Here is a 23,771-nt window from a genome sequence, read left to right as displayed (position 1 = left end):
TGGTCTAGAAGAACAGCATCACACCACTGACGGTGCCATCGCTTGGCTAGACACCTATGCACACGTTAAGTAAGCACTGCTCAAATCAGGCCCTGTTTGTATGCAGAGAAAGGTCGGCCTTGCACCACAAAGCTTGCAATGTTGTTTCATAGCAAGATACACTGGGTGAGAAGATAAATCAGTCAGCGGCGGGGAGATAACAAGGCAAGAAGCATGATTTCACCTAGACGAACAGTGTCGATAACATAGCTCACCACCTACGTAGCCATTGTTAACAGGGAATATTCCACAGGCAGCTGTGTTTTCAGACATCATTGCCATTGCATTAATTAGCATCTGTTGTCTCACGCATTGTAACCTACCACTCCGTTTTCCAGCCTTGACAAGTTCATTGAGTTGAGTTTTAGTGCCCTGCATTAGCTGCAGGGCTCTTTAACTGACTCATCCTCATAGACAGATATTCTCTCCAACTCCAGAATAAAAAAGGCTGAGATTGTCTCTCTACGGCAGGGGTGGGGAACCGTTTTTGGGTCGGGGGGGGGCACTGACCAACAGAAAAATCAGTTGGGGGCCGTGCATAAGTGAGAAGCAACCAAACCAACCCTCACTGACATGGCTCCTGACTGAGAAGCAGAAAAATGCTCCCCACATTCTCCTCGCACACCAGAGCCTGGAGGGGTCCAGTCTAATAGATTTTGTGTGCTACAGTCCCACAGTCGGGGGGAGAGCAGAGCACCAGTGTGGGCTCCCCGATGCTGGGGGGAGCCCTGAGCCTCAGGGACCGGAACCAGCCCCCAGGCCTTAGGTTCCCCACCCCTGCTCTAAAGCAGCAAGGAAAACAGGATTCGATGGCCCCATACAGACAGCTACGCGTAATGGAAGCTCTTGCAGAGGTGTGTGTGTTGCCATGGAAAGCCAATTCAAAGTAAAAAGCCCAGATCCTAGTTAGGCATCAAGGGCCTGATCCAAAGCCCATTGAAGTCAATGGAATGGTTCTCATTGTCCTCCCCGCACTTTGGCTCAGGCTCCCGGAGTTAGGTGCCAGACTCTCAGAAGTGCTCAGAAGAATGAGTGCTGGGCTTTTCTGAAAGCCTGGCCATCAGCAACCCAAGGGGGAATAGTGAATGGGACGGGGCATGGAGAAACTGGCCCGGAGCTCTTTTGAAATTGACCAAATTCTGGCTTCAGTTATCAGTGGGAGAATTGCAGGGCTGCCATTTAGAGGAGGTTGGGAGGGAGGATCCACGCCCCCCCCCCAATTTTGTACCAGGGGGTCCACTCACCCTAGCCCCAGCAAGGGCTCTTAACTGCAACACAGCCCAAGTGTGATGTGCGATGAATTTGGAAGCAGCCCAGCCCTTGGGGGAAGGGAGTTTGTTTATAAACAGAGGCAGGGCGACTAAGATAACAAAAGGCCCTCTCGTTAAAGTAAACGAAGGTGTGACAGGTTGAATCACAGACCCCGTTGGGGTTGTCCTCTCCCCCATGTGCTGATCATGCCACTGACACTCAACTTCTTGCTCTCTGGGGCTCCCCACCACCCTGCCATCCTGTCCTACTCGGCCAGATCCTCTGAACTCCACTGAGCAAAAGTACAGAGTTAGAGCAACCATTCCCTGGAGAGCAAAACACACACTGAACCATTTCAGCTCCGGGAGAGGAACCCAACCTCCAAAACCCCAAATACAACCCTCTTACTTTGTCTTCAACTGTTTTTCCCCTTACACTTGCTTCCCATGGGGTCTTACCTACCAACTCCCTGCGTTTACTCAAGTCTGCCTTCTTGAATTCCACTGTCTTTATTTTGCTCTTCTCCCTCCTACCATTCCTTAGAATCGTGAACGCTAACATTTCACGGTCACTTTCACCCAAGCTGCCTTCCGCTTTCAAATTCGCATTCAGGTCTTCCCCGTTTGTCAAAATCAAATCCAGAACAGCCTCTTCCCTAGTAGCTTTCTCCCCCTTCTGAAATAAAAATTGCCTGCAGGACATTCCAAGAACTCGATGGATAATCTGTGCCCTGCTGTGGTTTTTTTCCCCAACAAATGTCTGGTGGAAATAAAGGATGCTAGAAACATAAATGTCACTTAAAATGATGGTGTGTACTTCACATTGGTTCCCCTGTTGACCTGCAATCATTGTATTTGTTTGCAGGGCATATAGGAGCCTAGAATCATAGAACACTAGAACTGGAAGGGACCTTGAGAGGTCATCAAGTCCAGTCCCCTGCCCTCATGGCAGGACCAAGCATGATGCTCACGCCAGTTCTTTGATGATTTTTGGAGAGAGGTGCATACACTTTTCAGGCCGTAAGATCTGCATGGGTGGATCCATGTGCTCATGCTGAGCTTGCTACAAGATTCACACACACACACCCATCAGCGCACTGCCGTGGACATTGGTGAGCTAGTTGAAGCCTTCCAAAAGAATATTCATAAAAGTCCTGCGAAGTTTCCTCTCCCACTTATTTTGCAGGAAGCACTCAGCACTTTGCAGAATTTCTTTCATGTCGTACAAAAAGAAGGAACATACCCTCTTCCCTGACATTTGGTGAAACAATATTCTTCATGGGCTTATAAAGTACAAAGGCCAGACCCAAGGCATATGATCATAACGCTTTTCATTAAATTGGCTGAGGTCTGATGAGTTTTACCCAAAGCAAAAGATTTAATCTGTGGTCACTGACCTTGGGGAAATTAGCTGTCTGAGCCATGCTGTTCTCTAATTGAAAATGAGCATTGTTCTGTGTGTAGAGCAAAGATCAGGAGGCTGTTTCAGGCCCTCATAATTTATATATGAATCTCACTCTTTCCCGCTTTGCGGATGATGGCCATAAGCCATTGACTGAGTTACAAAAAATGATTCCAGTGATGGAAAAACAGTAAGAGCTCAGGTGCCTTCTCCTCCTCTTCTTGTCATCCAGATTCCAAAAAAGGAGTCCTGAATTATAGCTTGGGCATGAGAATTTTATGTGCAAGTGTAACCCACACCTGGTGTTACTATAAAAAGAGACTAAGAGATCCCAAAAGCTTAAATTTAGTTCACCAACGTCTCAGTTTGTGCCTCTGATCATCAGATCTGCACCATATGCTGAGTCTGAACCATCTCTCCATTTGCTTATAGGAAATCCGCCGTTGGGGACTCTTCCTCTGCTTTGGATCTCTGCTAGGCAGGCGGCTCACTGATTAACCAGTCAGTTAACTCACAAGTTGAATGACAGTTCAGAAGAACTACGTAAAAGAATCAATGGACACAAATCTGATATTAGGAATGGCAACCTACAAAAACCTGTAAGGGATCACTTCAATCTTCCTGGACACACAATTGCAGATCTAAAGGTAGCCATCCTGCAGCAAAAAAACTTCAGGACCAGACTACAAAGAGAAACTGCTGAGCTACAGTTCATCTTCAAGTTTGACACAATCAACTCTGGATTAAACAAAGACTGTGAATGGCTCGCTAACTACAAAAGCAGCTTCTGCTCTCTTGGAATTCACACCTCCAGATCAGCTGCTAGAAGTGGCCTCATCCTCCTTGATTGGGTCCACCTCCTCATCTCCAGCCTGATCCTGGCCTGCATATTTATACCTGCCTCTGGAAATTTCCACTCCATGCATCTGACGAAGTGGGTCTTTGCCCACGAAAGCTTATGCTCCTACACTTCAGTTAATCTATAAGGTGCCACAGGACTCCTCGCCGCTAGTTCAGAAGATTCTCTTTCAAGTCTGGTGTTAAAAAGTCTTTGAAGTAGGGTGCAGGTAGTCAAGTCATTGACAAAGTAGGTTGATTACAAAAATCTTGGGATTTTTTGCTCTGCAAAAGCTGTCAAATTCCAAAAAGACTCATGTACGCCAGTTACTTCAACATCAGTAACTTTTTATCAACTAACACTCCATATTTATCGAACACACAAGAGCAGCTGACTTTTCTGTATTTATGTTCACACAGCTTGCCCATTGTTCTCTTTGACCTGCTCATGTGCCCCTGCTCTGGATAAGGAGTCCCCTGTGTGCATGGCTCTTCCCTTGCCCCATGTGGAAGGTATAGGGAGCCAGGCAACATGATCCTTCTTCTCTGGGCAGCCAGCCAGATGGAGAATGGTAGGGCCAGGGCAAAAGTAAGCAGACGAGGAGCAAGACTGCAGAGAGACATGCAACATCACTCACACTAGCAACTCCTCCACCTGCAAAAAAAACCTCCCCGGGTAAAAGTAATACTTTCCCTTTCTTATGTAGCTACCTCCCTGGTGGGGACCCCTTCTTTCCCTTTTAAGAAGGATTGCAGGGATACATGCTGACTAGAAATGCCCTGGCATTGCCGCTTCAGTGGAGTCGCATTGCCAGAACTCAGAAGAAGCAAACAAGTCACTTGAGATGTGGGTTTACAGACTTCCTGTACAAAGTTGGGCAAGTCACTTAGGTCCAGATCCTCAAAGGTATTTAGGCACCCCATTCCCACTGAAAGCAATGGAGGATGAGCACCTAAATCCCTTGGAGAATCTGGTCTCTCTGGGCCTTAGTGCCTCCTGTCTCTGAAATGGAGGCTAGCACTTCCCACCCTGTTCTAATGTACTTAGCTTTGGGGCAGTGACTGTCTCTTGTTTATGTGTTTGTACTGCACCTGGCACAATAGGGCCTGATCTTGGATGGGGACTCTACATTAATAATAATAAATCTAACATCTGTCCACGTGTCCTGAAGATTCACTGAGAAGTTTTGCATTCTCTGGATTTATTAGCTACTCCTGGCAGAACCTGCTGGGCAGTCACAAAAGAGGGAAAAGGGCATTTGAAATAAATTAGTCCTGCCCCTTGCCAATCGGATCGTTGTACAAGCGCAGGACCACAGTTTAAAAACTATTAAATGCTATTAGGATTTCATCCATTACACCAACAGCAATATGGAATGAAACATTGGAGAGATGCAGGTTCCAAGATTTGCTCTATAGAGCAGACGACTTCAGTTCATTAAAATAGTCTCTGTTACTTGTTCACATTGCTCTGGACTTAAAGAAACAACATGCCACCTGGGGGTGCCTTCCCTCTTCCTTTCATGTATCAGAATCCAGTCCAGAGACATTCTGGAGAAAGATAAAATCCAGACTGCTTGAGATGCAGGGGAGAGAAGCAAAATTATTCCCTTCATGAACAAAACCCCCAAACTGACCTTTCTGATCGATGTCAGCGCAAACACTTTCAAACACAGGTTCTCATGGCAGCTATCTTTGCTCTTTGAGATTATGCCAGTGATAGATGAAGGTCGGGCGAGCTCTGGCATCTCCCCGGCAAGGAATGCTAAGTATTTTGAAAAGGCTCATCTTGAAGACTAAGCACCTGTCTCTTTGTGCCTAACCTCAGGTTTGTTGGCTTGCCGAGGAAACGCGGGCCAAGATGTTGAACCCAATTTAAGACATTGTGAAGGGGGGTGTTATTCAGAGGAAGGATGCCCAGCGCTGTCTAAAAAAACAGGCCCCTTTAAGGTGTTTCAAGGTGAGCCCCCAAATCAGTAGTTACTCTGCAAATTGTGGCAGATTTTTGTTTGTTTGTTTTACAATTTACACTGTGCTAGCCTCTAGAAAGGGTAAAGCACTTTCTGAACTGTAAGACAGTCCCAAGTCCCCGAAGAGCTCTTGTTCTAGGAGCAGACATGATGCAACTTGAAAGAGCTGTGGCAGGTGGGGTGGAAGGAGAAGCAGATGTAGGAAGCTTACCAGCATAAGGTCTTACTGTTAGTATGGACCAAGACTGACATATGCTCCTTACACTGCATACTGAGAGTGGCCCCATTTATGTCTACATATCTGACTGTGTGAAGTTAAGCATGAGTGTGACTCCTTGCTGGATCAGGACCTCGGTTGTAAGGTGAATTGTGAATATTATTGTGAATATTGTGACTATTACTGCTTCTTCTTCTGATACCAATGACATCAATGAGGTCTCTCTGCTGAGCAGTAGGAGATTTTCATAAGATGCCTACATCTAATGCCAGCGTTATAATTGACATGCTAAGTACTGTGAGTATTGAGAAGCTTAATAACATGAAAAATCTGCATTTAGATTGCCTTATTCTCTTTTCACATTGATTTTTACATCCATGTAACACCAAGAGTGTGTCTACACAGCACCCTAAACTTGAAATAAGATACGCAATTTGCACTATGCAAATTGCGTATCTTATTTCGAAATAGCTTATTTTGAAATTTGGCACATCTACACTGCCAAATTTCAAAATAATGTGCTATTTCAAGCCATTCCTTATCCCTCATGCAATAAGGTTTACCGGGATGGCAAATTAGTGTGCCCATTATTTCGAAAAATATTTCGAAATAATGGGCGGCTTGTGTAGATGCAGCTTGTGTAGACAAGGGGTATCCTGAAATAGCCATGCTGTGTAAACGTACCCCAAGATTTCATTTATTTCTATTGGCATGAGTGAAATCAGCAGTCCCTTTGACCTGAGCTATTAGCCCGTATTTGGGGTTTTGTAGATTTTTTCTCTTAGAAGGAGAAACTGATGATAGTGTTTCTTTGATTCAGTCTTGTTTATTGAAAAAGAACGTACAAAGTCCTGTTTCCCTGAATGCAACAGGAATCAAGCAGCAGGAAATAGCTTCTTTGTTCATAGTTACAAGCCCTTTTCCAGCTAGTACTCTACCACAAAACCTCTTCCCCTCAGCTTTCTCTCAGGGCCACAGTGCCAGTACAACTCTTGCTATTTTCCTTGGCTTTCTGTTGTGTCTTTTGCCTGCTTCTGGGTGTGTCTGCTCACACAGCTACACCTTTTAAAATGTGGCTGTAAAAGTCTAATTCTAAGCTTGCATTAAGATCCCATGCCTTCCCCTTCCATGGAAAATTACCTGGTCAGACACTACCAGCCGAGGTGGTCATATGTCTTCCTAAGACTAACCACTGCTGGTAACCTGAGACTAAAGATGGCTTTATGTTGGCCATTTGCACAGGAGTGAATCTGAACTTAATGAATAAAAAAAATCTTGTAGATTTCACTTCCAACCGCCATCCAGCTCCTCCAGAGTGTATAACCATGACTCAGCTGTGTCCAAAAGTAGTTGTGGGAATCATAGAATCATAGAACACTAGAACTGGAAGGGATCACGAAAGGTCATCAAGTCCAATCCCGCACCCTCACGGCAGGACCCAGTACTGTCTAGACCAGGAGTTTCCAAACTTTTTGACACAGGGACCTGTAAATCCATTCACGAGCTTTTGGAGGACCGGTAACATTCATTTGCATATTTGCATATTCAATAAGCAAATGATGAATATTCAAATAAGTTGTTTCTGGTCCTCCCGAAGACCCCAGTGCCAGTGTTAGCAAAGCTTTTGATATGGTCACCCACAATATTCTTGCCAGCAAGTAAAGGGAATATGGATTGGATAAATGGACTCTAAGATGGATAGAAAGCTGGCTAGACCTGGATTTCCTAAACTTTTTACTTTAGTTGGAACCCGTTTTTTTCAGTACTCTCTTTTGTAGCCCAAAAATATAAACGCATATTAAAAAAAGAATGAAAAATGAATAAATTTTCAGTGTTTCACCCGGCTGCATCCTCCATCCAGCCACATGAGCACTTCAGGCGGTGGGAGCAGGAGCAGACTGGGGGTACGGTATCTGGCTAAAAGGGAGGGTGCAAGGAAGGGGAGGGTTGCCAGGTGTCCGGTTTTGTACTGGACAGTCCGGTATTTTAAGGTTTTGTCTGGGAAAGAAATTGAGAAATTACCAGACATATAAAATGCCTGGTATTTTCTAATTAGGTACTTTTTATTATAATTAGGTGTATTAATCCTTAGCTGCCTGGCTGGTGGATGTGCTCACGCTATCTGAGTGTGTCTACCTGCCAGGCAGTTCGCAACTACTCCAGGGAGGGTATGTGGGGGGGGGGAGGGGGCAAAATGGAATCCCCGGCCAGACTCACTCGTCTGCCAGAGTCTGCATGTGCCCAGGTCAGTTCCACTCCCCCCCCGCTTTCTCTTCCCAATCTCCCCAGTCCAGCCCTGCTTCCATCAGCCAGTTCCTCCTGCCACCCACCAATCTCCCCCGGTCAGCCCTCCTCCCCCGACGACCCGCCCCCCCGACCAGCCCTGCTGCCCCCGTCCAGCCCTGCTTCCGGCAGCTGATTCTCCCGTCGTCCTCCTGATCTCCCCCGGCCAGCTCCCCCTCCCCCATGCAGCCCTGGTTCCGCTGCCTGCCCTCTCCGATCTTTACCGCTGGACAGCCCCACAACCCCCAGCCCTGCTTCTGTTCCCCGCCCGCCCACCCCCCCATCTCTGTGGAACAGCTCCACTACCCCCAACCCTGCTTCTGCCGCCCTCCCCCCAACCCCGCTTCCACTGCACGTCCACCCGCCCACATGCCCGGATCTCCGCGGGACAGCCCCGCCGCCCCCAGCCCTGCTTTCACCACCCGCCTGCCCGGATCTCTGCGGGACAGACCCGCCGCTCCCAGCCCTGCCTTGGCAGCCCGCCCACCTGCCCAGATCTCCACCAGGACAGCCCCTCTGCCCCTAGCACTGCTTCCCGGCAGCCGGTTCCTCCCCCTCTCCTCCCAGCCCGCCCCGATCTGCTCCCCTCCCAGCAGCCATGCTAAGGCCTAGTATTTTTTTTCCACAGCCCGATACTGGGCTGCGGCCCATAGTTTGGGAAACGCTGGTTTAGACTATCCCTGACAGAGGTCTATTCAACCTGCTCTTAAATATCTCCAGAGATGGAGATTCCACAACCTCCCTAGGCAACTTATTCCAGCGTTTCACCACCCTGACAGATAGGAAGTTTTTCCTAATGTCCAACCTAAACCTCCCTTGCTGCAGTTTAAGCCCATTGCTTCTTGTCCTATCCTCAGAGGCCAAGGAGAACAATTTTTCTCCCTCCTCCTTGTGACACCCTTTTAGATACCTGAAAACTGCTATCATGTCCCCTCTCAGTCATCTTCTTTCCAAACTAAACAAGCCCAATTCTTTCAGCCTTCCTTCATAGGTCATGTTCTCTAAACCTTTAATCATTCTTGTTGCTCTTCTCTAGACTTTCTCCAATTTCTCCACATCTTTCTTGAAATGTGGTGCCCAGAACTGGATACAATACTACAACTGAGGCCTAATCAGCGCAGAGTAGAGTGGAAGAATGACTTCTTGTGTCTTGCTCACAGCCAGTTGCAACACCTTCCAGCTTCGTATCATCTGCAAACTTAATAAGCATACTCTCTATGCCAATATCTAAATTGTTGATGAAGATATTGAACAGAACCAGTCCCAAAATAGACCCCTGCGAAACCCCACTTGTTATGCCCTTCTACCAGGATTGTGAGCCATTAATAACTACTCTCTGGGAACATTTATGCAGCCAGTTATGCACCTATCTTCTAGTAGTCCCATCTAAGTTGAATTTGCCTAGTTTACTGATAAGAAGATCCTGCGACACCGTATCAAATGCCTTACTAAAGTCTATGTATAATACATCCACTAATTCTCCCTTTTCCACAAGACTCGTTATCCTATCAAAGAAAGATATCAGATTGGTTTGACATGATTTGTTCTTTACAAATCCATGCTGGCTGTTACCTATCACCTTATTATCTTCCAGATGTTTGCAGATGAATTCCTTAATTACTTGCTCCATTATTTTTCCTGGCACAGAAGTTAAACTGACTGGGATGTAGTTTCCTGGGTTGTTCTTATTTCCCTTTTTATAAATGGGCACTTTATTTGCCCTTTTCCAGTCATCTGGAATCTCCCCTGTCTTCCATGATTTTTCAAAGATGATAGCTAAAGGATCAGCTACCTCATCTCTCAGCTTCTTGAGTATTCTAGGATGCATTTCATCAGGCCCTGGTGACTTGCGGACATCTAACTTTTCTACGTGATTTTTAACTGTACTTTTTTTATTTTATCTTCTAAACCTACCCCTTCCCACTAGTATTCTCTATGATAGGCATTCCTTCATCATCAGACTTTTTGGTGAAGACCAAAACAAAGAAGTCGTTAAGCACCTCCTCAATTTCCAAGTTTCCTGTTACTGTTTCTCCCTCCTCACTGAGCAATGGGCCTAGCCTGTCCTTGGTCTTCCTCTTGCTTCTAACATATTTATAGAAAATCTTCTTGTTTCCCTTTATTTATTATTATTATTCTTTTCTTGTTATCCCTTTATTATAAATAAATACACTTGATGTGTCCAAGGGAGGAGATGTTGGAAACACCAACATGTCTTACCATCCAGCAGCAGTATATCAGTGGTAGTTTGGATTATATTTTTATGTCGAAGGTTAAATGCGAACAGCTGACAGGTAAAGAGCATGCTTCACAATTAGGCAACTATACACTGCTGAAGAGATGTGGAGAGGAAACCCTTCTGATGTAGTTTTAGCCTTAGTAGATTTTCATTCCATAAGAGAAATTGGCAGAGGGGGTTTCCAAAAAGGCAGATGTTTTTTTCTGATTGCCGCTTTGTACCTGATTCTCAGAAACTTCATTAGCTCACATGGATACCAGTGGTACAGTAAAAGTTAATGTAATTTGCAAAGGTTTAATCTCTGAGGCCCTTCCTTAGATTTTATTGCCCAGCACTTTATTATTTGTAATAACTCTATGCCATAAATACAGAGGATTTGTCCTGTCTGATGCATATCTGGTCTAGTGCTAAGGTAAATTAGAAGCGAGCTGATTAAATCCCACAATGGAGACAGTCCAAGGTAGCTAAAATAGTCAACAAAGAGCAGAACGGGAGTATTCTGGATTTTGTAGAAATTAATAGTTTGGGTTTAAAGCATATAAGTGTTATTATTATAATGTATTATAATTATAACTCAGCTCAAAGCCAGGTCCTCACAGTCACCTGACCTACGAAATAGCTCCAGGCAAACTGACAATGTAGTGTGCCCTTGAGCATTATAATAATATAATATAACACATCTGCATACACCCTCCTTTGCATTTTGATGTGCTGTAATTAGACTTCTTATGTTAACCAATAAATATGAATAATTGTTTTAATCATAAAACATTCCCAGTTTGCCAGTGTCTGATAAACAAAAATCATCCCAAATGTTACTTACATATCATTAGGTGCTACTGAAGAAAGGTTTTGAAAAAGGTTGGGTAAAAACCTGCAGATGCATGCAAGAGTTGGTGTCCAGTGTTCGCTGTGTACTTGGGCAGGCACTCAAGAGAGATTCAAATGCCACCCAACTGATCAGCAGAGTAACCATAGCGGGCAGCATGTGTTTATATTGGTGGTGCACATCTGCACATGCCTGAGTGAGCATAACAAAATTTATTCCACACACAAATGGAAAAATTAGAGGGAACATTGTTGGTGTCCCCAATTTTCTAATGTAGGGTCCCAGTTCACCAAGATATTTAAGGACAGGCCTTGTTGACAAGCATATGAGCAGTCCTATTGAAGTCAGCGGGATTATTCCCATGCTTAATGTTAGGCACATTCTTGAGCCAGAAATCCATTCTTGGTAACTGATTAACTGAAAGCAATGAAGACACAGGAGAAGACAGACTAATCTCCTACAGTGGATGGCATTCTGACCCCATTGCAATGGATGGCAAAACTCCCTTCGGCTACATCTGCACTGCCAGTTTTTGCGGCAGAAAATATGCTAATGAGGGGCTCATTTGCATGAGTTGTGATCTCATTTGCATATTTTCTACTGATCCGTTTTTGCACTAGTGGTTATTGCACAAAAACAAGCAGTGTGGACATTTTCTTTTTGCTCAAAACCAGCTTTTTCCACAAGATCCTTATGCCTCAAAAAAGGAGGTATACCAATCTTGTGGGAAAAGGAGGTTTTACGCAAAAAGAAAACATCCGCACTGCTGGTTTCTGTGCAAAAACTCCCAGCGTAAAAAACAGATTGGCAGAAAATATGCAAATGAGATTGCAACTCATGCAAATGAGTCCCTCATTAACATATTTTCTGCCACAAAAACTGGCAGTGTAGACATAGCCTTCGATATCAGACAGGCCAGTACCTTATTGATCGTGGTTTTTGATCCTTTTACAGTGCCAAACATTTCAGGTCCTGGGACTCGCGCAACAGTTGCTGGAGTCATACCTGAAGAATTATCTGTCTCCCCTCAGAATGCTGATTCTTCAGCCATGATTCCGGGAGGTGGCTCTGAAAAGTCTCTTCACTCATGGCTTCATTTCATTCCCAAAATACCCAGCATTTCTGATCTTTGAGACAGCCCCTGAAGCTGCAGAACCTACATTCAGCTCAGGCCCTCTCTAAGGGTACATCTACACTGCACGCTTATTTCGAAATAAGCAATTCTGAAATAGAACATCTACACTGCAGGAAAGCCTCAAAATTAGTCTGAGGCAGGCTCCCCTAATGTAGACGTGCTATCTCGATTTAGAGCCCCAGGAGGCAATGGGGAGGAATAACTTAGAATGGCCCTGAGGAGGGACTATTTTGAAATCGCAACAGTGGAGTGGCTACACACACCTTATTTTGAAATAGCTATTTTGGAAGAGGCGTTATTCCTTGCAGATTGAGGTTTACAGATCTCGGAATAAGCCGCCCATTATTTCAAAATTATTTTGAAATAACGGAATGGCTGTGTAGATGCTCGCATAGTTATTTCGAAATAACACTAGTTATATTGAAATAACGGTGCAGTGTAGTCGCACCCTAAATGAGTAATTTGGGGCGCTCATTTTGTTTCTTTATCATCTTTGCCAGCTCCAGCCTTTAGGTTTCTGCCACTGAGAATGTTCTGTCATGTTCTTCCCACATCGAGTCGATGAAAGAAGTGGTGGCTGTTTCCCTTTCCCCTCCCCTCTTTCCCACCATCTGCGTAGCTAGGCACTGTACAAATTCACCAGTGGATATGGAGAAGCTGGTGTACAAACCAAGCCCCCGCAATCCTAGAATCCTAGAGCTGGAAGAGACCTCAGGGGGTCATCAAGTCCAGCCTCCTGCCCAAGGCAGGGCCAATCCCAACTCAACCAACCCAGGCAGGGCTTTGTCAAGCTGAGACTTAAAAACCTCTAGGGATAGAGATTCCACCAGCTCCCTAGGTAACCCATCCCAGTGCTTTACCACCCTCCTAGGGAAATAGTTTTTCCTAATATCCAACCTAGACCTCTCCCACTGTAACTTGAGACCATTGCTCCTTGTTCTGCCATCCACCACCGCTGTGAACAGCCTCTCTCCATCCTCTTTGGAACCTCCCTTCAGGAAGTTGAAGGCTGCTATCAAATTCCCCCCTCACTCTTCTCTTCTGCAAATTAAACGAACCCAAATCCCTGAGCCTCTCCTCATAGGTCATGCGCTCCAGCCCCCTAATCATTTTGGTTGCCCTCCGCTGGACCCTCTCCAATGTGTCCACATCCTTTCTGTAGTTGGGTGCCCAGAACTGGACACAGTACTCCAGATGCGGCCTCACCAAAGCCGAATAAAGGGGAATAATCACTTCTCTGAATCTGCTGACAATGCTCCTCTTAATGCAACCTAATATGCCATTAGCCTTCTTGGCTACGAGGCCTCCCTGTTGACTCATAGGGTATGTCTACACTACCCCTTGTGGTGTACCGGTAGTTTGGAATAGGAATCCTAGTTCGAACTACCTAGTTCGAGCCCCGTGTAGCCGCGCTGCACGGGGTTCGAACCAGCGGGGTTTTAAAAATGGCGGCTCCCCGCTTATGCAAATGAAGCCCGGGAAATTCAAATCCCGGGCTTCATTTGCAAGTGCAGTATGCCTACATTACCCTCCTAGTTCGAACTAGGAGGATAGTGTAGACATACCCACATATAGCTTCTTGTCCACTGTAATCCCCAGGTCCTTTTCTGCAGAACTGCTATTTAGCCATTCGGTCCCCAGCTTGTAACAATGCTTGGGATTCTTCCATCCCAAGTGCAGGTCTCTACACTTGTCCTTGTTGAATGACATTCAGGGTATGTCTAGACTACATGCCTCTGACGACAGAGGCATGTAGATTTGGCTACCCGGCATAGGAAAATGAAGCCGCAATTTAAATAATCACGGCTTCATTTAAATTTCAATGGCTGCTGCGCTGAGCTGATCAGCTGTTTGTTGGCTCAGCACAGTAGTCTGGACACTCCGCGGTCAACATCAAAGGCATTTGTCGACCTCCCAGGTATGCCTCCTGGGATGAGGTTTACCTGGAAGGTCGACAAATGCCTTTGATGTCGACCGCGGAGCGTCCAGACTACCGCACTGAGTTGACAAACAGCTGATCGGCTCAGCGTGGCAGCCATTTAAATTTAAATGAAGCGGCAATTATTTAAATCACCGCTTTATTTCCCTATGCCGGGTAGCCTAATCTACATGCCTCTGTCGCCAGAGGCATGTAGTCTAGACGTACCCTCATAGCCTTAATTGCAGGCATGTTCTAAGCACGCCTACTGGATCAGAACTCCCCCCAGTACATGCCTGGTCACACTGGTGGGAATAGACTGAGGCGCTCTTCCAAGTGGGGTCCCATCTGATACTGGTGAAAATCATCTCCAATTTTGTCTCCCTCATGGATGGGAGACAAACCACCCAAAAAGGACTGGCCTACAAACGGACAATTGGCCTATTTGTGGATCCTTCTGGGGTGTAGGTGGCTTATTGGGAAGCAGCAGTGCATGTGCTCAGAGGCAGAAACGTAAGCGCTGAGGGAGTTCAGGAAGGTGTTCTGTGAATCACAGAGGAGCTGAAGTCTGGGGGAGGGAGGTGTAATGTTCGATACTTATGTACAGGAACAGGGCCTAGAGCTAGAGCCTGACAGGGTAGAAGATTCCTTTTGGTTTGTATCTTTGGAGGGTTTGTTTTCCCCAGGAAGAGATTTGAGATCACCTCGCTGGAAGGTTCAGCTGACAGAACGGCCTGATAGGCCACAGGGTGTGTGTATGTAGGAGAGGGGTAGCAAACTGAGGCAGAACACTCACAAGGCCATGTTGTGCTGCAAAGGGAGTGTTGCGGTCTGTGCCCCATCACAGCCACGTGTGGTTTCAATAAAGGGAGAGGGAGGCATTCTGTGTCAAAAACACGTATGTACTAGCAAGTTTGGTTACAGTCCCTGCATGCAGTCTACACATTTCGTCCAACTTTTAATGCTTCTCTGGAAAATTTCCAAAAATATACGCTCTTTGTTAAGTTCTGGAGGGGGAGGATATACAGGGTGGTGGGCGAGAGCTGTGGTCATGTACAACTACACATTTCCCCCTTCCTGCTACAGCCTTAGTCAGCAATCTGTGGACAAGTTCCTGTCTGAGGACACACATATGGGAATACTGACCATGTGTAAAGTTAAGAACATGCATAGATCTTGCAGGATCAGGGTCTAAAAGGGTAAATATTTATGCCAGGATTTGTGATTTTGTTTTCCCATCTTTATTTGCTACGGAATAGCAGCATGAGAGCACATATAACGTACACAAAACACAGTTAGCGATAGCATATGACATTATGTAAATGATCCTCTAATTGCCCTGTTCTTTCCTTTAAATGAGGAACCCTAGAACTATTCTTCTTTTGCTGTTTGCAGCAGAGAGGAAAAGAATTTCAAGCCAAACCTTTAAAAGAACATTTCAGCTCCAGTGAAAGCACTGCGGACCTTGATGTAACAACTATTAGGAATTATCTACTAAAACACCAGGGAAAACACAAGCTTCACAGCTTTGCCAATAGCACAAAACTCTCTCACAGCACGAATATGTGCAACAATGTCTTTTAAAACGTCTAGGCAGGTTAAAATTCCCTCTGCAGAGGTTTCCTGCTGTAAGCAAAGTTCTGCAGCTTTTTCAGAGCTTTGCCTAATTTGGTGAACAGTGTTCAAGAGGGTTCTAATTAATAATGCCCTCAATACCTGAAATATATCTGGATAGGTGTGATGCTGAAAAGGCAGAAGTGTTGGATAAATATTTCCCATCTGCATTTGGAACAAGGTTGGGCGGTGTACCTGTGTGGGTAGAATGATGATGAAATACTTCATCTTCAAAGGGTAACTAAGGAGGATATGAAACAGGAGCGCAAAGTTAAACATTTTGAAATCCGGAGGTCTAGATAACTTGCACTCAAAAAGTTTTAAAGGAGTTGACTCCCTAGCTAGACAATTCATTTTAAATAGAACTTGAAAAAGAGGGAAATTCCAGAAGACTAGAAGAAAGCTAGCGTCACCCCTCCTGTTGGCGAGCCCAGTGTGAGGTCATTCAGCATAGGGGAAACTTGTGACATCTTACACCACTGTGGGGGTGGGGGGAGGCTAAGCCTGAGGCTGCTTGGTGTGCTCTGCGTTGTGTATGTGTGAGCGCGCCTCAGACCAGACCCACTCCGACAAATCACCAGGAACAGGCTTTATTCTGTAAAAAACATAGAAGAAGAAAACAGTTCAGCAGCGCCTTCTCTCAGCATGCAGCCTGTGTGCTGCTTCTAGCACAGTCCTTGCTGAGACCCTACTGGGGGCAGGAACCAAGAAGTTCTCCCAACATGTGGCAGTTTGTAGTCCACAACTTGTAGTTCCCAGGGCTGCTGCTGAAACACACTGGACCCTGGGGCTACACACCCCTTAATTCGAACTAGTAAGTTCGAACTAGGCTTAGTCCTCGTACAATGAGGTTTTCCTAGTTCGAACTAAGCGCTCCGCTAGTTTGAATTAAGTTCGAACTAGCGGAGCACTTGTGTAGCGCCTATCAAAGTTAATTCGAACGAACGTCCGTTAATTGGAATTAACTTTGTAGTGTAGACATATCCTGGATGAATAAACAAGGGTCTATTGAGCAGCCAAGAGGTGATATTACTCCTGTATTCATGGCACTGGTGATCCTGCACGTGGAATTCTGAGAACATTTCTTGAGACCACACTTTTTTCATTGTATTCCTTTGGTCATGCCAATTCTCTTCCAGAATATGAGCTGAGGAAGTGGGTCTGGCTCACAAAAGCTCATCAGCTATTAAAACATCTTGTTAGTCTTTAAAGTGCTACATGGTTTTTCCTTTTGTTTTAGCAAGATCAGACTAACATGGCTACCTCTCTATTACTTTTGAAAAGTTATTGAAATTCAGGCAGGGTCCAGAGATGACTTGAGGTCATGCATCCTAAGGTGTCTTTAGTGTTTAATTACACATTTATCCACTCTCCTGCGTACCTTCTTTCATGCTGCCTTTTCTGTTAGAAACAGTTCCCTTTTTCTCAGCTCCTAAATGCATTGTCTGTACAAGAAATCAAAAAGTCTTCCAGGAAACTCTCCTAGATTGGTCTCCTCTTATGCAGATCTCTGCACTCTCTTGTACCTGAATTTGTAACTTGTTTGGATTTCATTGTAAGTTTGTATCTTATTCAGAATTTTGGAAAGCTCTGGGTAAATACAGGTAGTCCCCGGGTTACATGGATCCGACTTGCATCGGATTCCTACTTACAAACGGGGTGAGGCAACCCTGCCCTAGCTGCTTCCCCCCAGCAGACCAGGGAGACGTGAAGTTAGCGCCCCCCCCCAGCAGACCAGGGAGACGTGAAGCTAGCACCCCCCCCCAGCAGACTAGGGAGACGCGGAGACGCTTTTCTCAGCAGACACCTCAGCTTGAGAATAAAGGACTGAGGGAAGTGAGGTGTGGGAGAATAAAACTGAGCTCTGGAGAAATGTTTGGCTAGAGTTTCCCCTACAATATGTACCAGTTCCAACTTACATACAAATTCAACTTAAGAACAAACCTACAGTCCCTATCTTGTACGTAGCCCGGGGACTGCCTGTATACAGTGCTATATAAATAATATGTAATGATAAATAAATACTGTCATGTATAAGTGTGTACATGTACATGTATTATATGGATATAATTTATATAAAATCCTTTCTCTACTTTTTAATGATTCCCTTTACTAAAATGTTCTCATGGTTTCTTTGCTAACAGAATGTTGGGAATCATTAAGAAAGGGATAGCTAATAAGACAGAAAATATTATATTGCCACTATGTAAATTCATGGCATGCCAATATCTTGAATACCGTGTGCGGATGTGATCTCCCCATTTCAAAAAAAGATGTATTGGAATTGAAAAAGATACAGAAAAGAGTAACAAAAATGATTAGGGGTATGGAACAGAATGTATTATGTGGAGAGATTAATGAGACTGGGATTTTTCATCTTGGAAAGGAGATTACTAAGGGGGAACTATGAGAGAAGGCTATAAAATCATGATTGGTGTGCAGAAGGCAAATAAGGAAGTGTTACTTCTTCTCATAACACAAGAATTAGCAGTCACCAAATAAAATTAATAGGCAGCAGGTTTAAAAGAAACAAAAAGAAGTATGGAACTCCTTGCCAGATGATGTTGTGAAGACCAAGGCTACAACAAGGTTCAGAAAAGAACTAGATATATTCATGGAGGAGACGTCCATCAATGGGTATTAGCCAGGATGGGCAGGGATGGGGTCCCTAGCCTGTTTGCTGGAGGCTGGGAGGGGATAGCAGAGGATGGATCACTTGGGATGTGTCTACACTGCAACGCTACTTCGGGATACCGGAGTAGCCCGAAATAGCTATCCTGCATCTTCACAGCAAGCCTGTTATTTCGGGCTCACTATTCAAACCCTTGTAAATCTCATTCTATGAGGAGTAAGGGATGTTTTGGAATAGCACTTTGAAATAAATAATGAAATAAGCTATTTCAATATAGCATCAAAATAAGATACTCAATTTGCATAGCTCAAAATGTGTATCTTATTTCGAGTTACTGTGCAGTGTAGATGCACCCTTGGTGATTGCCTATTCTGTTCATTCCCCTGGAGCACCTGGCATTGGCCACTAACAGAAGACAGGATATTGGGCTAGATGGACCTTTTGTCTGACCCAGTATGGCCATTCTTATGTTCCACCTAGCCCCTTGATTATATCAATGGGCATCATGTTGTATGATAGCACCTTTGAGGTGCTCAGTACCTGTGTGAAATGAAAAATCTTTTCCCTCATAAAACGGGCAAACTCTCAGCCTGAGTTAACTGTCTGCCCTATTCTTTGTGGGCTACCCCTCAATCCAAGTGAACTGTGGCTTGGTATATGGTGAGATACCTTCGTGGCCTGCTCTCTGCTGTGGGGCAGATCGATCCAAGTTATGCAACTTAGCTGTGTGAATAGCGTAGCTATTCCATTTGTTGCGGTGTCTTTGCTATGTGTGTCAAAGGGAGAACATCTCCCGTTGACTTCCCTTTCACTTCTCAGGGTGATGGAGTATGTAAATCAATGAGAGAGTGCTCTTCCATTGATTTAGTGTGTCTTCACCAGACCCGGTAAATCAATGCTGTGAGCGTCAACCACTGGGAAACATACACATATCCTGTGTTTCGTTCCACACCAAGTTCTCCCAGTTCACTAGGTTGATGCCGCCCTTTTTAAGGTGTCCTTTCAGAATGTCCACTTCCCTCTGTGAGCCTTTCTTCTGCCTTATACCAGAGTACGCAAGAATAAGGTAATGATGATTTATCTGAGATTTCTTCCCAGCACATGCTCAGGTTCCTGCCTTAATGATCATGACTGCCTATTTATCCCATAAAGGCCCATGGAAAGTGGGACTCTACTTGGAGTGGACTACAGGTCCAATCCACCCTATTCTTTGTTGCATGTAGCCAATTCCTGGGCAATGTAGACTACGAGAAGACCATGGCTAAAGGGCAGTTGAATGTCACCCCTGACTGCTATGGCCTCGCTCATAATCTAACACTGGAGGGATTGTGCACTTTACGTTCTATTCCAGGCATTGCCACTGACTTATGGTCCCAATGTGTTACTTGTCTGTGCCTCTGTTTCCCCATCTGTAAAATGAGAATGATCTGGCACAGAATTGCTGTAAGACAAAATTCACTAATGTTAGTCAAGTGCTCAGAGATCTTTGGGTAGATTGTGCTGTAGGCATGCAAAGCATTATTAATGAATTCAAGGAGTGTCATTTTGGTACAATAATTGTAATGATTAAGGAAAACAATACATACAGGAACACAGTTTTTAAAAACCCTCCAGCATTAGATTAATCTTATCTTTCTACATGTCTGCAAAGTAACTAACATGTTTGGCGCTTTATTACTAATACAGCTTGAAACTGGCTGACAGCAGTAGGATTCAGTTCCTCTGGGGCAAGATTTTACCCTCTCTCGTGTAATCCCTCCTCCTGTCCAGAAGATGGACATGGAGGAGAGAGATGGTGCCAGTTTTATTTGCTTAGACCTGGAAAGATTTTATTTTTAATCAGCAAATATTGGTAAATATCTATTTCACCAAATGCACCCGAACAGAAAAAATATTTTCATTGATAATTATCAACATTTATAGATAAATAAGGTAAAAAATATGCTGCGTGAGAATTTACAAGAGTTTAGTTTAAGGATATTTACTCCAGTTTGACATCCATATTGATAATTTGTGCTCTAATGGTTATAAAACTAACTTTTTGAATCCTAAAACCTACTGTAATTAAATAATTGTCTGATCTGCCTATTATGTCCTGCAACTGTGAAAAAATAAACAAAAATGTTTAAAAATGTTTAGTAATAGACGAGTGATACTATTCATCAAAATTACAAAAATAATTTTAAAAGATTGAATTCTGCCAACCTTATGTTTACCGGATTATCTTTGATTCACAGTGTCAAGTAAATGCTCCCCTCCTCTGACAGGCACATACCCAGCTAAGCTGGTACCAATTCCCCAATTCCCAGTTAAACAGAAAGGCTACGTCTAGACTGGCCCCTTCTCCGGAAGAGGCATGCAAAGCAGGCAAGTCAGAATAGGGAAATCTGCGGGGGATTTAAATATCCCCCGTGGGATTTAAATAAACATGGCTGCCGCTTTTTTTCCGGCTTGGGGAAAAGCCCGAAAAGAGCGTCTAGACTGGCGCGATCCTCCGGAATAAAGCCCTTTTCCGGAGGATCTCTTATTCCTACTTGCAAGTAGGCGCGATCCTCCTTGCAAGTAGGAATAAGAGATCCTCCGGAAAAGGGCTTTATTCCGGAGGATCGCGCCAGTCTAGACGCTCTTTTCCGGCTTTTCCCCAAGCCGGAAAAAAGCGGCGGCCATGTTTATTTAAATCCCGCGGGGGATATTTAAATCCCCCGCGGATTTCCCTATTCTGACTTGCCTGCTTTGCATGCCTCTTCCGGAGAAGGGGCCAGTCTAGACGTAGCCAATGATTGGGGGTATCAGACAAATGACTGTTACTTGTTCCCGTGTATCATGGGAGGGACATATCACGGGGTGGGAAGTCATAGAGATGGCTTATATTTGCTGCACCTCCCACCCCAAGCCGTTAAGCAGTAAGATGGAGGATATCAAGAGGCAGTAGGGTGGATGGGAAGGGGTCATACACGTTGCTTGTAACCCTCCACCCCAGCAGGTTAGGCAGTAGGATAGCTCACATATGTAGGTGGCCTGTTATTTGGTTCCCTTGTTAGGCAACAGGCTTCATAGCCAGTACTTCCCGCCGTACCACAATTAGAAATAACGTGGATGGAGGCATGAGTGTGTGGGTGCCCACTAATGCCCACCCGTTAGGTAGTAGGGATATGGGACAGTCGCTGGGCTTCCCCTCCTTAGGGCATATGTACCCTGCAGGGCTAAAGCAGAAATTAGTTATGCAATGTCAGCTATGTCAATTGCATAGCTTAAGTCGAAATAGCTTATTTCGGTTTTTGGCGCTGTCTACACAGCGGGAAGTCCAAGGTACAGCACTCTGCCCCCGACTTCCCTTACTCCTCATTTCGGCTCAACATTATTTCAAAATTATATTGAAATAACTGCGTGCAGTGAAGACGCGGACTATGTTATTTTGGAGTAACACTGCTGTGTAGAAGTACCCTTAAGCAGTAGGTGGATGGGGGGTGAGGTCAGAAGTCCAGTCCCTTTCCTAGGCAGTAGCTGGATGGGAAGTGTCACAGGATAAGTCCCTGCCATTGGGAAGTAGGTGCTTGGAGGGGTCACATGCAGGGAACGGTGGTCACATGGCTGGTCCCCCCATCCTGTTAGGCAGTAGGTACAGGGGTAGAGGGGTCACATGGCTAGAGGCTAGTGCCCCCATCAGGTAATAGGTGCAGGGGGAGGATCACACAGCCAGTCCCCCCATCAGGCAGTGAGCATGGGGAAGTGGGGGTCACTTGCCCCCCGTCAGGCAGTGAGCGCAGGGAGGGGGGTCACTCTCCCCCTCAGGCAGTGAGCGCGAGGGGGGATCACTGCCCCCCTCAGGCAGTGAGCGCAGGGAGGGGGGTCACTGCCCCCCCGTCAGGCTGTGAGCGTATGGAAGTGGGGGTCACTCCCCCCCTCAGGCAGTGAGCGCGGGGGGGGTCACTCTCCCTCAGGCAGTGAGCGTATGGAAGTGGGGGTCACTCCCCCCTCAGGCAGTGAGCGCAGGGAGGGGGGTCACTGCCCCCCCCGTCAGGCTGTGAGCATAGGGAAGTGGGGGTCACTCCCCCCTCAGGCAGTGAGCGCAGGGAGGGGGGGTCACTCCCCCTCAGGCAGTGAGCACGGGGAGGGGGGGTCACTCCCCCTCAGGCAGTGAGCGCGGGGAGGGGGGGTCACTCCCCCCCCAGGCAGTGAGCGCGGGGAGGGGGGGTCACTCCCCCCTCAGGAGGGAGCGCGGGGGCGGGGGTCACTGCCCCCCCCCCGGCAGGCAAGGAACGCGGGGGGGGGTCACTCCCCCCCCAGGCAGTGAGCGCGAGGGGGGGGTCACTCTCCCCTCAGGCAGTGAGCGCGAGGGGGGGGGGTCACATGGCCGCCCCTCCCCCGGCCGCGCCGCGCCGCCCCCGCGCGCGTGACGCCGCCGCCGCGCGCCGCCCCGCTGGGCTGGAGCCGGCTGCGGCAGGCGGGCCGGCTGGACGCGGGGCCGGGGGGCGCTGCCGGCGCGCGGCATGGAGTCCCCCGAGCCCGGCCCCTGGCCGCCGGGCAGCGACGCCGGCTACGGCTGCTGCTACGAGCACGCGGGCCGGGGCGAGGCGGGGCCGCCGCGGGGCGCCGAGCCCCCCCCGCCGCCGCTCTCCTCCTCCTCCTCCGAGGGCGAGCCCGGCCGCCGCCGCGAGCCCAGCCTGAGCGACGAGGCGGGCGGCGGCTACGAGTTCGACTCGGCCGAGTCCGGCACGTCGCTGCGCTACTCCACGGGCGGCGAGGGCAGCGAGGGCGGCGGGCTGAGCAGCGAGAGCGGCGGCAGCGGCTTCTCCCTGGCGGCCGGCGCGCTGCCCGAGCGCAAGCGGCCGCGCTCGGCGGGCGGGCGGGCGCGCTACGAGGTGGTGCGCGAGCTGGGGCCCGAGGAGGTGCGCTGGCTCTACCGCGAGGACAAGAAGAGCTGGAAGCCCTTCATCGGCTACGACTCGCTGCGCCTCGAGCGGGCCTACCGCGCCCTGGGGCCCGCCGCCGGCCCGCCCGTCTGCGTGCGCGGCGGCCTCTACGAGGTGGAGCTCAGCAGCGCCGAGTGCTACCCGGTCTACTGGCAGCGTGAGTGCGGGCCGCCCGCCCCCGGGGGGGAGCCCCCCTCTCGCCCGGCCCCCCGTGGGGGGTGTCCCCTCCCTTCCCCGCCCCGGCCCCCCGTGGGGGGTGTCCCCCCTCTCGCCCGCCCGGCCCCCCCGTGGGGGGAGCCCCCCCTCTCGCCCGGCCCCCCGTGGGGGGTGTCCCCTCCCTTCCCCGCCCCGGCCCCCCGTGGGGGGTGTCCCCTCCCTTCCCCGCCCCGGCCCCCCGTGGGGGGTGTCCCCTCCCTTCCCCGCCCCGGCCCCTCTTGGGGGGTGTCCCCCCCTTCCCCGCCCGGCCCCCCGTGGGGGGTGTCCCCTCCCTTCC

At 47.4% G+C, this 23,771-nt stretch overlaps 1 protein-coding gene across 5 annotated transcripts in view; it reads left to right on the top strand.

Annotated features, from left to right (window-relative positions):
* Positions 1-22,784: 22,784 nt before the first annotated feature.
* DDHD1 (DDHD domain containing 1) overlaps positions 22,785-23,771 on the top strand; it is an 85,457-nt gene continuing 84,470 nt past the window's right edge. For 3 of the 5 annotated variants that reach the window (XM_075926221.1, XM_075926219.1, XM_075926223.1), the window contains exon 1: positions 22,785-23,435. In XM_075926221.1, the coding sequence (XP_075782336.1) occupies positions 22,856-23,435 (580 nt within the window). In that variant the 5' untranslated portion in view covers positions 22,785-22,855. The remainder of the gene's footprint in view (positions 23,436-23,771) is intronic. The other 2 variants (XM_075926222.1, XM_075926220.1) reach the window with 1 other exon arrangement.

Source organism: Pelodiscus sinensis, chromosome 4 (assembly GCF_049634645.1).
Source record: "Pelodiscus sinensis isolate JC-2024 chromosome 4, ASM4963464v1, whole genome shotgun sequence".
NCBI classification, from domain to species: Eukaryota; Metazoa; Chordata; order Testudines; family Trionychidae; genus Pelodiscus; species Pelodiscus sinensis.
The sequence above is the reverse complement of the archived record's forward strand: the minus strand, read 5'-3'. Positions and strand labels throughout refer to the sequence as shown.